General features: G+C 29.2%; 1 protein-coding gene across 2 annotated transcripts in view; it reads left to right on the top strand.

Moving 5' to 3' along the window:
• LOC111628969 (estrogen-related receptor gamma-like) overlaps positions 1-13,956 on the top strand; it is a 23,356-nt gene extending 9,400 nt beyond the window's left edge. The window contains exons 2-5 of one of the 2 annotated variants that reach the window (XM_023372829.1): positions 3,950-4,111; positions 8,604-8,679; positions 12,331-12,524; positions 13,582-13,956. In XM_023372829.1, the coding sequence (XP_023228597.1) occupies positions 4,003-4,111; positions 8,604-8,679; positions 12,331-12,524; positions 13,582-13,835 (633 nt within the window). In that variant the 5' untranslated portion in view covers positions 3,950-4,002 and the 3' untranslated portion in view covers positions 13,836-13,956. Of the gene's footprint in view, positions 1-3,949; positions 4,112-8,594; positions 8,680-12,330; positions 12,525-13,581 lie in introns of both variants that reach the window. The other variant, XM_023372828.1, reaches the window with a different exon arrangement.
• The last annotated feature ends 1,394 nt before the right edge of the window (positions 13,957-15,350 follow it).

Here is a 15,350-nt window from a genome sequence, read left to right as displayed (position 1 = left end):
TCCAACCTACGAACAGGAAAGGCTCCCGTTTATGGGGACCTGCCTTAATAACGGTCTCAACTGGCCCCCAAGACCGAAGGACATTTTTAACAACAAAGAGGTCTGGAACAGCCTCAAGAAATACATCAAAAACACAAAGACGCTGTGCAACAACTATCGTACTGTGACCGCGACATAGAACTCGTCATCTACCAACCACCCCAAGGCGGAGTCGAGCCGCATCATTAAAGGACATTCGAACGGCTGTTGGAACGAAACTTTCGATGGATCGGTAACTCTGTATTAGCTTCTGGATCCACAGGGGCTGTGTAGGCAGCCGTATCGTTTTGTATCGTCATGTATCTTACGTGTTGTATAATTTAACTCGCGTATGTGTAATGTAAGTGTACCTTGTAAATGTCAAATTGCGTTTTCGTTATCTCAGGTGTTGTAAATGCGGCATAATGGCCGTGAAACTGTTTTTCTGTACCTCAAACCCATTAATGTAGTAATTATATATCATATATGTTAGTTTTAAGTCTCCTGTTGTAACACGTGCGGCGAGTGCAACGCCGCCACGTATCCTTGGAACACGCCAATTGTATCTGTTTTTCCTACTTTAATCTTGTTACCCTGTAAATATAATTACGTTGACCATCTATGTACTGTGTAAAATATCGATGTAAAGACTATATTGTAATCACGTCATAATTAACTGTAAATATTCGTAATTGTCTGTACTCGGTGTTATTAATAAATGCGATGCGGGCGCCCATGGTGTCTCCCATGCCTTATTTCACACTTTCCTATCTTACTTTCTCTTCACACTTCGACCACATGCTCTTCCTTCTTTCCTCTTCCAACAGGGCCAAGTCCGTAAACAAGTAACGGATAGCTCTCTCTTCCTTTGATGTAATGTCTAATGACCTTGACCGGTTGACCCGAGATATATTGTTTCAGCATTGGAACATTTTTGAAAATAGATGGTATTAGTCATTATAATTTTTTTATATTAAAACTAACTTCTGAAATATAACTTTTTTTTGTTTTTACATTTATTAATATATTTATTTCGTTTGTGCAAAATAAAAAAATAATTTCAGACAATATAATAGCCACGATTATTTTTTCAAAAACGGGACATTTTCGTTAGGCATCGACAAAAGTTCAACCTGGGGCAACACAAAATGGAGAGAAATTTCGACATTGGATAGGTTAATTTCACCGAAAATGTATCACGGATGACCTCATGGTTGTGGCCGAGGCTGGCGAAGTTTGAACGATTGCAGTCAAAACCAGCAATACCAAAGAAGATTGGAGAATGAGAATGAGACCCGCTGTGAGTGTCAAAGTGATCCCACTTATTAGTGAGTCTCCGAGACATAGTCTTGTCCCAAATACGGCCTTGCCAGTTTACTTGTTATATGCACTAATATTGAATCATTTTTACATTCAGATGTGATAGAACACATATGATGAAAGTAATCATTTACCATTTTAATGTGTTATATGTTTAAATACATAAAATCATGCATTATATTTCTTACAGCAACTTTTCAGTATCTAGATCAGTGGTTACCCATGGACCCCTTTTCCTCTTAATTTTTTTTGGTGGACCCCCATAGACATTGCACAGAAAAAACTTTATACTTTTTACTAATAAAAAAAATAAAGGAATTGTATCAAAAAATAAAAATAAATAGTAAATGATTATGCTTTATTTTGATAGAAAGCCAATTTATTTATTTTTTCATTACATTGTTTCAAATTGGAAAAATATTTTAATTCTGAAGCTCTGAATTTCAGAAAAAGTAACTGTTGTATTTATGAAGTAGCACTTTTAATACCTCTTATCTTGTCAAGATGGAGTTTAGCACAGAGCTGAAGGTTAGGGTTAAAATAAACTTATTACCTTTATACTGGAGGGAGACTATAAACTTTATAGCCTCCCTCCCTTATCTTCAAGATCTGGAACAAACTGATGCAAACATATAGAAACGTCACTGTCAAGTGACATGATGCTGATGGTATAAGATTTTCCTAACAAACCCCGACTTATATATATCAGTGACAAGAGGGCTGGATGCAATAGGTGCGAGGCCTGATTGAATTTTTTTTTGCATGTCCCTTAAACTTTAAATAACAAAATTAATTAAAAGTTAATTTAAATATTGAAATATAGATTTTAAATATTTATTTAAAACAAAAATCAAAAGTCATGAACTATAAAGCAGACAAATTTCTCCATTAAAAAACCTGTACCAAATATAAAAATAACTACATTTTATTGAATATAAACATACATAGATATGTTTTAGTATTTCTATATTTTTAAATGAATATAACTACATATATTTTTGCCATGAAAAATCTAATATGTTGATGAATGAATATAACTGAATTTTATTGAATATAAAACTATAAAGAGATGTTTTATATGTTCCGAAGTTTTTGTTCTGTAAAATCATCTAAACTACATATATTTTTGCCATGAAAAATCTAATATGTTGATGAATGAATATAACTGAATTTTATTGAATATAAAACTATAAAGAGATGTTTTATATGTTCCGAAGTTTTTGTTCTGTAAAATCTTCTAGAATAGTATCAAAATTCAACTGGCTTGCTTCTTGACTCTCAATTGACATGATCGACACAAACTTTTTAATCTATTCTGTAATTTTAAACTATTTTTAAATATATAAATTTTGATGTGCTGAGGGGCCCCTTCAAGCGCAGGGCCTGATTGGCGCAAATCGCTTCAATCGCCTCAAATCCAGCCCTGAGTGACAAAGGTCAAAGAGAGATTATAATGTTGTATACATATTCAATATTTTAAATAATTTATATTTTAACCCTTATGCAAGAAATAAGGAAATTGACTATATACTGTAGAAATTTAATTCTCAGTAAAACAATTGTTCTGAAGTAGAATTATTCTATAGACCACTAAAATATCACCATGAATCCCCAATTTGGTATTTTTATTTTTTTTCTGTGAACCCCGGTTGAGAATCACTGATCTAGATGAATGAAAACTATAACAAAGTACAGTACATACAGTAGAGCATTGATCAACCGAAACGTCTGTTAACTGAAAACGTTCCAGTTGGACTGTGTTGTGCTCAATCGAACATTTTTCATACTAGATTAACTTCTAAAGTATAATTTTTTGTTTTTATATTTTCAATATATTTATTTTGTTTGTACAAAATAAAGAAATAATTTTTAACACTACAATAGCCACGATGATTATTATAAAAATTTTCGTTAGGCTTAACATCGACGAAAATTCAACACAAAGCAACATGCAATGGAGAAAAATTTAAACATGGGATATATTAATATATTATTATTGGGATATACTAATATACTATGTTAATAATGTATTTTTTCGTACAAATCGGTTATCCGAAAAATTGATTTTCCGAACAACGCCAGTCCCCAATTGATTCACATAATTGATGCTCTACTGTATTTCAATATAGTTTATTTTTTTTTTATTTCTTAGGAGGTTCGTGAAAGTGAAGTAAACTATTATGTAATTACAAAAATTGAATGAACATAATATAATAATTATACAAATGAATTTTAGACATAAATTTGACTCTCCTATATATTTTGTAGGAAAATTAAATTTATGTTCATAATCTAATCTTCATAAGAATTTTTTTACATAAAATTAATTAAGCTTATCATTATCATATGTGATAAAAGATTTATTTTTGGTTTTTGTTAGAGATAGTTGATTAATTATTGGAAGTTTAATTAATTAACTTTTCACACAGATGAATACCAAAAAATATTCATTAAATTGATTTTTTAAAATTTATATTTCAATTTTTGTAAAGAATCTTAATTAACTTGATTTTCTGAATATTATAAATATGAAATTCTGTTTTTATTAATGTAAAAGAAAAATTTATGGAACAAATATTTCAAGTACTTAATTTTCTTTTTTCCTTTTTAGATAATAAAATTATATGTGCTTTAATAAATTGTGAACCAGAACCTTTGTTAGCCATGGTTGATCCTAATGTTCCAAATACACAAGTAAAAGTAATCAGTATATTAAGTGATCTTGTAGACAGGGAATTAGTTGCAACTATTGGATGGGCAAAACAGATACCAGGTAAATCTCTTAATTATAAAAGCAATGTATTACTTTTAATTTAATGAAGTTTATCAGAATTATAAAACAGCAACTGCACACTGGGTTGTATATAGCAAAATATGACCTACTTGAGCCTATAACTGGTGCGTACAGAGTTTAATCTTCCAAAACAAACGTTTTCCTAACCCTTTCTGGGTTCTTCTTCAGGTAATTCAGCTGGATCAAACTCGAATACGAAAATATGAACAAATCCGAACATTGACGTGTTTCAAATGTTCGGTTCAGTTCGTTTGCATATTCCGTAACGAACTGAACATTTGAAAAACGTCAATGTTCAGATTTGTTCATATTTTCATATTCGAATTCGATCCAGCTGAATTACCTGAAGAAGAACCCAGAAGGGGTTAGGAAAACGTTTGTTTTGGAAGATTAAACTTTGTACACACCGGTTATAGGTTCAAGTAGGTCATATTTTGAAGTTTGTCAGATAAATATTTAAGTTGAATATTAAAAATATTTTAATCTAAAAATCTGTCTTTAATTATTTAATCAATAATTAATTAAGACAAGCTTAATTTTTTATTATGTATATCAATCAATTTTGACAATTTAATTAACTCATTCATTCTTATCCTTGATATTTCAATGCTGTTGTATATGTCCAATATCAGAATAAATTAGAACATTCTCATATTTCACTTAAAATTATTTCCTTCTAAAAATTTAACTTTTATAAAGAAAAGTTTGTGTTTTTTTATTTGTATTTTGTTTCAAAAATATTTAAGCTCTGAAAATTTCATCTTTCTAAGTTCATGGAGACTAAATTGTTTTTACCTCTCAGGCTACATGTGAAATTTGTATTAAAAAAAACCAGTTAATCAACTTTTCCACAGGCTGATTTTTTTTATTTTGAATGAATTAAGCCAATTTTGGCCAATCTCATGTTTTAAAGCGTTAACGATATAGAGAATAATATGCAGTAGCTATAGTACACTATGGTTTAATATGACAAATGCATTTCTAAACTAATTATAGATAATGCCAAAATATTGTCACAAATACTATTTCTCAAATGATTTACAGCGGGGTTGCTGTCTGACTCTCATAGCTATTAGCATGAAAATTTTTGCTCTCTCGTGATTTGACTGATTTTTGCTTTTTCTTTGAAAAATGTCATAGTTTCAGGCTCAGTGGCAAAAAAGTTTTCCTTTTTTTTTAATCTCAAGACGGATCATCATGAAGTGTAAAAAAACGAATTGGAAGCGAGAAAATGTCTCAGGTAAGTCAACGGAACAGTTGATCTTCTCTTATATAAGTGCCAAAAAGGAGATTAATGTTGAAGAAGGAATTTTACTTTTGTTAAAATTGCAAGCTTCCTCAAATAGTAAACTACAAGTACTTTTAGAGCATTTAGATAAAATGCAAGCATGGATTGAAAATATTGATACAGCATTGGTAGATGTTGAAAGTAGACACTCTGATTTTGAAGCTGATAGAGAAAAAGGCTATGTTAAAAATGCCAAATCAAATACAGAAATAGATATAATATGCAATAATCTCCATGAAAAGTTAATGAGACTAGAACAACACTGTAATATCAGGTTTAGAAGATAATGATAAAATGGATGATGATTTAGTTAAGGTTCAAGAACTTTTAAATGATAATTTAGATTGCAGACATCAATATTAAACATGCTTTTAGAGTTGGAAAATTTGAACTAAATACAAAAAGACTGAAATTAAACAACTCACAAATAATCAAAGATAAACTTAAAATTTATAAAAATATTAGTAATTTAAAAGGTTCAAATACATTCATTAATGATGACTATTCAAAAATACCCGACTTATAAGAAACAAATTAAGGCTATACGGTAAAGAAATGCATTTAAAAGGAGCCAAGATTGTTAAATTACGATAACAGATCATTCATAGATGACAAGATATTGCATGTAATTACAATAGTGAAATCTTCCAAACAGACAGAGAACAATGTTTTTTTTTGGAATATAGTTTATAATGACAAACAACATGATAACATAAACGACAAAGATGACAAATATGAAGTCCGATATTTGAACAAAGATGATAACATAAAACTTCTTTTCTTCAATATTGCAGGTTTACATAATAAATACTGTTTCCCTAACTTCTGGAACTTGATATATAATATGGATGTATTCTGTCTGGTGGAAACATGAAATACATCTTCAGCAATTGAATAAATTTTTTCTGATGACTATAAAATTTATCACCAAATAGCTCATAGTTGTGAGGGACCTGGAAGACTCAGTGGAGGCTTAATTGTCAGTCTTAGATCAGATGTAATCTCTAAGGTTAAATTGATATTTCAGACACGGTTTATACTGATTTTACAACTAGCTAATATCCTGCTCAACAGTAATTATGACAATGATTTCAAAAATACTTTGTTGATTATATAAGATTAATTAATTGCTACATGGAAAATTAGTAGTTTAGAAAGGCTGAAAAGTTATTTCATTGTTTTCTAACATTGAATTTATGAAATAAAAATTTATATAAATTTATCTTTCTAATGTAATATGATTTTTCATCTACACAGAGATGATAGTAAATTCTTATTATAATTTTTATATCTGTGGAAAACTGAGATTTGAACATAGCCACACTGAGAATACTGTTTAATTCTTAGAAATAACATTGTAAGTTTTAGTTATCTTCAAAAATTGGTTTAATTTGCTTGCAACATATTATACTGGTATAATTTGTTGCAACTTAACAACAAAAAACTTTGGCCAACTTTTCAAAGTTTAAATCAATACTAGATGATAGTGATCATTAATGAATTCTACTTTAGTGGTAATGCTTATTATTTGATATTGGCAAATCCAATATTTTATTATTTTATTATTATTATTTAATTGTTGATTGCTAAAGCAAGAAAAAGTTATTGGAAAGTGTGTTTTGCAAAAAAGAGATGCTGAAGCTATTTTGACTGGTCTACTGAACAATAAAAATAAGACAAAAGTCTTTAAAAAATTTTGCTTTCTGACAATTTTGGAAAATGATATATCAGTGATTATTAATTTTAGATAATTGAAACTATCAAAGTGCGAGGTTGCCAATCTGCATGTAAAAGCAGGATATCTGAGCAATACCAATTCATATGTGGGAACGTTAGGCACAGATACAACTCTCCAGGTTTATTATAACTAAAAAATAAGCTTACAGCTACAACAGTCAACAATTTGTAGGTGAAGTCTTCCAATTTGTTTCTTCATCAAAGGTAGAATGTCCTACTGAAACTATCCTTTCTGGTCTCTTTTCGGAAGTCAAAGGCCCAGGATGTTGATAGGAGATTGAACTGGATTACCCATTGACTTTGTGACAGACTATGTTGTGATGCAGAGGCAATTTCTTTAACTGTGTACAGTGTTGCACAATAGGAAGACATGGGGGAGAAGCTTTCCATGTCCTTGGAATTGTCATTTTTATAGCTTTTTCGGGTCCCAGATTGAACATTCTGATTGGTTAATCCTACTCATCTCTGCTTTTTAATTGGTCTTCACTCATTACCAAGTGTAACAAGATTGGAGCCCAGATTGTGGAATGAGTCAACATCATCTGTCAATTTGATCCCAGTCAAAGATGGTTGATCTTACGACTTACATCATTCTATTGTTAAAATATGAGAAGTACTCTCTTTTCTTATAATTCCATCAAACATGAAATTTCTATCTTTCACTTAAGCAATTATATCAATTTTTTTTTTACAACAAAACCAAAAGTTTTCTTTTGTTTATTTTTAATGTGGTTCCAGTCCACTTCTGGAGCCTCACAAAAGTTTTTTCCCATAATTCAATATGATGAGAGTATAGAAATTGCAATAAAAAAAAAAAAAAGGAATATCCTAGATAAATTTTGCATTCACTTTATCTACTTGAATTATTTTATCTAGTATTTTCTGCCATCACGTAATACTTATATTATTGAGTCAGTTCTTATCCTTATCAATAAATGTTTGTTTGTTGTGAGTGACTGCTTGGAGAATATGGTTGCCAAAAATTGGACTAGTTAGTCCAGAATCCATTAATTCCATTGAGAAACTTTTTGAGATAAATTGGATTATTAAATTCGTAATAAGAGAATACTCAACAAATAAGATAAAATTGCTTAATGCTTTACTGGTTAAACATCAAAGAATATGTGTAACAAAATCTAATGAAAAGTATTTCATAGAAGAATTGCCATAAATGATTAAAAGTTTTGGCATTCTTCACTAATTTTTCATAAATATTTATTGAATGATTGTAAATTAGACATAATGATATTCATAGTAGGATAGCATGAAACTTATTTTCATCTCCAAATTAAATATAATTTTGTAATAAGAATGATTGATTGATTGATTAAATTTAAATATTTTATATTAATATTTAGGTATATTATTATATATTAAGATTTATAGATAAATATATCTAAAAAGTATAAAATTTATTTAATAATATTTAATCATTAGGTTTTACAGATCTCACACTCAATGATCAAATGAGGTTGTTACAGACAACTTGGGCTGAAATACTTTCGTTATCTTTAGCATATAGGTAAATTTTTAATCTTCATCTTTATGTAATTTATATATTTTATTTTATTTTAACTAAATTCATCATAGAATTAATATTTTTAAATCTTAGATCTGACTTTAAATTTGTCTTTAGAAGATGAAAATTTTTTTTAGATGATGTATTTATAATTTTTAAAATATTCAATCAATAATAAAAGGATAATCAAATAAGATATCTAACTGAATAATAAATTATAAGAATATATCATAATATAAAACCAAAAATAAAAATTAATTGGAGTGCAATTTTAAAAAATTGTATATCTATGAATTCCACTGTTGTCCATCTGTGTCTTTCCTTAATCTCGAGAATGGAGTTAGGCAAATGAAAGACAAGACCAGACGTGGAAAACCTTAGGAGCAGGAAGCCTTGATTAACTATATACAAACTTCTGATGCAAACCAGAAGTCACATTATTTTAATTCAAAAATTTCCCCCGAAAGGAGTTAGATAGATGACTGGCATGACTATTGCTAAAGAGAAATTATGATGTATAGGGCAAGTCACTACTAATTTGTGGTGGTGAGAACATTTTTTAAATTAAATATAAGATTAAAAAGTGCAGCCTGGCATTGTGTCAATGTCACAATAATATAATTGCTTGCTTTACAATGTTTCATTATTGAAAAGTTATAATGGAATACAGTCAACCCCCCTATAACACTGTTGATTATTACGAGTCACTTAGATTTTACAAACACGTGAACCGTTCACAGCCCGGCACATGTATTTGTAAAATCTAAGTGACTCGTACAACATGGAATTCATATAAAACAGAATAATCAACATTGTTATAGGGAGGGGTCGACTGTACTATAATTATTAATTATTATTGTGAATACAGTTTTTACTGTATACTTTAAATATATACAATAAAAATAAATAAAACTAACAACTTATTACATACAAAAGTTTTCTTTATTACTGTGGTCCACTTGTCATAATTTTGCTATTACCTAATTTAGAGATATTCAAATTCAATGGTAGGATTGTTCCTATATTGAATTTCACATAATGAACTTTTAGAATATCAGAGGTAAACTTACATGCAAAATTACAATTCAGTATAATCTTCATTAATAATGTTTGGTCTTTTTTAGATATATATATATATGTTACTGCTAAAGCTCGAAATCCGTTAATGTGCGCATTACCTAGCTAATCTGCAGATTAACTAGGGTGATCCGTTAAAGCTGCGAAAATTATTCCATTTCTCAAATTACCTAGGTAATGTTCAGATTATCTAGGTAATCTGCAAATTACCTACTAGGCACTCGGTAAAGTGAAAATAAGATTTTTGCTGGAACAACAGCAACGTTTCTGTACGCTTAAATTAACATAATGTTATTTATTTAATTTTCAATATCTAAAGAATCAAGTTAATACAATCAACAAATTAGTTGATTGAATCAATCATCAATCAATTAAAAAAACTTTAATACAAAAATCAAACGGTTTAAAATATTACTACAATTAGGGAAATGAATTTGCAAAACATATGATAAAATTGTACTTACTTATTAGTGCAATCTAAAGATTGGTGACACTTTGAATTACGTAGCAATTGGTTTTTGCGACAAGCACGCCTATTTGTGGTACATTTAGATTTGCAGTCACATTTTCTGAAACCCTGCCCAGTACCAAGGGATTGTTTTATTGCTGTTTGACGTAAAGATATTTCTACAGCAGGGACATCCATCTTCTTTCGTTAAAAATCTCTCTTTGCAAACACTGAATTCAGATTTTGCATACAATTGTTTTAAAATACCTGTTTTAGTATCAAGTTTATAAAAGCCATCCTCTGTTTTACTAAGAACCACAGCTAAAATTGAACGTGCATCAGTTTTTGCTCTGTCTTCTTCGGGTACTTTAATTCTCACAGCGAAACCTTCATCGACGTTTGGGTGCTTTGCATTAGAAACTGCTAACATTTTCTTTGCTTGCTTTTCTAAACATTTCTTGGCTTCATCACGCTGTATTTTCTGATCCATATTCTTTTTACAGATGATGCACAATACATTCTTACCATACCCTTCCTCTTTAGGATCTACTTCACCACAAACTGCGTGAACAAACATATTACACGATTTACACTTGTGAGCACTTGATGCTGCTTTTGAGCAAACAATACAGACTATGTCTTGTATAGTGCTCTTTACAGGCTCCGTACGAAACTGTGATGGCGATTCTGCTGAAGTTGAGAGTAACTCAGTGATGACTTCTTCAACTTGCAGAGGCGATTCCTTGGAGGTGCAGGGTAACTGAATATTCTTCGTGACTGCATCATCAATCAACGGTATAGAAGGCAGTTTAAGATTACTATCGGTAAATTCTTGTATTTCTATAGGTGATTCTGTAGAAGCGGGGGATAACGGAATGTCCTCTTGAGTAAGATTTGACTGTGATCTCATAATCACAGTCTCTTGTGAATCTTCTAATTTTTCAAGGTCTTCTTCAGTTTTTATCGAATGTCAAACAATTCTCCGGCATGGACAAACTTTTTCAAACCTTTCTCGCGCATCTGACAACGGCTCAATGAGTTTTTCACAGCCTCGTACAGTCAACACATCACACCTTTGAATTATTTGATAATCTCGAGATGATTCTTTCTTCTTGGAAACTTTTATTTGCTTTACATCTTCAATTATGGAATCATACTTTGGTTTGTTATTAAAACACTACGTATTATATTTTAAATCTTCGCTAAAGAGGTTTGCGAAGAATCTTTTCTTGATTTTACTCACCAATTCGGTGCTTGCTTGCATTCTAGGATTTAAATTTATCTACGTAAAAAGAAGGAGTGGGGAAAGGAAGTGAAAGAAACAAACTTTTGAACTTTAACGATACGGAAGCCGTTAATGTGCAGATTACCTAGATACTCTGCAAATTACCTAGGTAATTTGAGAAATTGAGCAATTTTCGCAGCTTTAACGAATCACCCTAGTTAATCTGCAGATTAGCTAGGTAATGTACACATTAATGGATTTCGAGCTTTAGCGGTAACATATATATATATTGGAAGATTTATATAAAAGACAATACAGCTTGATCTTCATGCCAAATATCAGAGAAAAGGAAGGAAAACTCACTGAGTACAGTGTTAACAGTTTTTATCATCACTAGTGCTTTCAACAAACTTACAATTATGAACATAAATTTGTTGAAAGTGCTAGCAATAATAAAAAATCTTAATGCTGTACTTGGTGAGTTTTCCTTCCTTTTCTCTGATATTTGGCATGAAGATCAAGCTGTATTGTCTTTTATATATATCTTCCTATATATATAAAAGACCAAACATTTTCTATTATTTTTATTTAATATTTTAATATATTTAACCAAGAGTATACATTTCAAACCAGTACGAGTAGTTTTAAGAGTTGCATTATTAGTTATTATTTCAAGCAATATTGTTTTCATATCAAGATTAGATTTGGAGAAATATGTTTTATGATATTTTGTATAGTTACTTCATTTGCAGTTTTAAAATTGCCTAAACTGATATAGATATATTCATTTATTTTTAGTGATTGCATAAAAGAATTTGAATATCCATAAGATTTTTTAATCAAAATTTATAACTTATGCTAATTTAGATTGTAAGGATATAATTCTTAAGTGTATTTTCTTTAGATCAAGACAACATTCTGGTTCTGCCACAAGATTAGTGTTTGCATCTGATTATATTATGGATGAGCATCAGGCATCCGAATGTCATGCCGAAGATTTCTTTTCACATTGTGTTCAACTAGTCCAAAGGCTTGATGTTGTTGGGATAGCTAGGGAAGAATATCTTGCATTGAAAGCTCTACTTTTAACTAATGCTGGTAAGAAATTAAGAATTATAATGTTTTGAAATTGCTCATGTTATCATAACATCATTTTTTATAACTCCTTTTTAAAACATTTATCAGAATTTATTATATGTTCTTGTTTACAAGTTCTGAATAAAGTACACAACTTCATAACTCAACAGATAAAAATTTTATTTTCTACACACTGTGGGTGACACTCTGGCACCTCTACGTTCACCAAGCACTATACTGATTCTCCACTAGACACACACACTGGTTAACACTGACCCACCACACAAAAAGGAATGCACAAGTTTCCCTGCTCTAGCCAGGAAAAGCTCACCCCACATTCTTAAAGGATTAGATTACAAAAATATATATGTGATAATTTCTGTTTAGTTCTATATATTGAACATCAAACTTAACAAATTAAAATCTAAAAATACACCTTACAATAAAAAAATTCATTGGAAACTAACGTGATAAATTCTTTTGAGAGTATATTACATCTACTTTCTTTTACAAATGATCTGAAGTTTTTAAAAATTAAACAAATTCAGCATTCCAACATCTTGGAACATGACCAAGAATTATAAAATGTTTAATTATAAAACTTATTAAAAATACATGATGTTTTGAGCTTTTAGTAAAACTTAAAAATACAAACTAAAAATATCAAATGTACTGATACATCTTTTTAAATTGGAATCCAGTATCTATGGAGAACTTTTTATTGAACTTTAAAAATAAGCTGGTGAATAATGAAGCAAGTATCATCTTTTGTGTTTTTAATATTTTTAGTTTTAAAAACTAGGATTATAACACTTAATGTTAAAATAATTCTATGTCATTAAACAATTCTTGACTCTTCCTCAAAATATTAGATCACTGAATTTATTATATTTTTCAAATTGACAAACAATTTGCATATGAAAATGGTTATCATATGCTTTTCAATGGCCTTCTTTGTTATAAGAAGTTAATTATATTCGAGTTTATTATTGTTATTTTTATGCATATTTTTCTAATATTTCTTTATCTTATAATATTTGTACATATCATGTAATACATTTTGAAAATTATCTTTCAGATATACAGTTAGAAGATTCGGCAACTGTTCGTAATTTGCGAAATACTATATTAGTTGGATTGCAAGAATGTGTGTCGGTGCTCAGGTCGACCGGTTCATTACAGCACATGGGACAATTATTGCTTTGCCTTCCTCTTTTAAGGCAGTTAGACATAAGAGTACGACAGTTCTGGAACAACGTTAGAAGAGAAGGAAAAGTAGCTATGAATAAGCTATTCGTGGAAATGCTGGAATCAAATTCCTCATTGCGGTAAATAGATATATATTGCCATTGGCAAAATGTAAATCTGTGCATCGTGACTTTTGCTCATATTTGTGGAAAGGAAGTTGATATTAACTTCGTCAATGTTGCCAATACTTGGCAAATGGAAAAAGGATTGAAGTATATATAAAAGTGACGACTAGAGGGGGGAATTAATAATTTCGAAGAACAAGCAGAAAATTTTATTAAATAAGAAAAGGATCGAGCAAAAGTTTTGACTATCATAAAGTAGAGTAAGAAAAAATTTGGTTGTGTTCAACATCTTAAAAAGTAGATGCAAAAATACTTAGAGGTTAAAAAGTTTACATTGTAAATAATTTGTCCATACCCATCGCACAGACTGGCATTTCTGCTTATTTTCATGGTACAAGCTCTGTAGGGGGGAAAGAAGGAAATAATTCAGATGGGAAATAGTTATTTTTGTACATAAACTGACAATCTATAATTCAAGGTATTTGTGCAAACATCCATATTTTTTTAAATAGTCATTTTGTTAAAATTTCCTTTTATCATCATTTCTTTTCTAATCATGATTTATGGCATTAATGGTTTCAAGACATTACAAAAAGATACCATTTCTATAATGATTGATGATATTAAAAACAAAATGAAGAAAATAAATAACAATGAAATGAATTGATTAAAGTTTAAAAAATAATAATGATAAACCTTTTAAATATTAAATAAGAAAAACAATGCAGAAATAATTATTTTCAGTAAAAGAAAATGATGAACTCGTATAAAGTTTTTAAAAATATAGTGATATACTTTTTAATAAAGATTTTAATGTTTTGGTAACTTTCTATTTTCTACATATTTAAACTTATAAAAATATTGAACTTTGAAAATAAGATTTTTAAGATAGATGATAAAATTCATATTAATTTTAATTTCATAGAAAATTCTAATATTGCAAATGTTCCTGTTTGGGTTAATGACATGGATTTCCACATGTGAGTGAATTAGAATTTCCCAAATACGCAACCGATACCTAATTATGTACATTTAATTCATTATATAATTTTTCCTCTAAATTTATTATAATCATATAATTTTACTGTTGACAAATGATGTTTGTTTTCCCAAGAATTTTATCACAAAAATTAAATAAGGAAATAGAATCTTCTTGTATGTTTTATATATTAATATAAGAAGATATCATGTAGTTAATGTTCATTGTTTAATTTTATAAATATATATATATTTCATATTTTATTAAAATTAAATTTAATAGGAACCATTTTATTATATGAAAATTCTTCCATAAAAAATTGAATATAATGTAAAATCTCAATACCGTATTACTTGCATATTTTCCTTTTCTTAAATGCAAATCCAAGGACAACAATCATGCAAATAATTTATAGAATTGAGTAATGTTTAATGCAATTAATACCATTTATTTTCCTCTCTTATATTGTTACAAATAGAAATACAATGATAAAAGCAAGTTGGTATCATTTTCTTAATAATTAAATAAATGAATCAAAATTGAAAATTACAATTG

This window comes from Centruroides sculpturatus, unplaced genomic scaffold (assembly GCF_000671375.1).
Source record: "Centruroides sculpturatus isolate CEXI.00-Female unplaced genomic scaffold, Cexi_2.0 scaffold556, whole genome shotgun sequence".
NCBI lineage: Eukaryota > Metazoa > Arthropoda > Arachnida > Scorpiones > Buthidae > Centruroides > Centruroides sculpturatus.
This window is presented reverse-complemented; position numbering and strand designations above follow the sequence as displayed.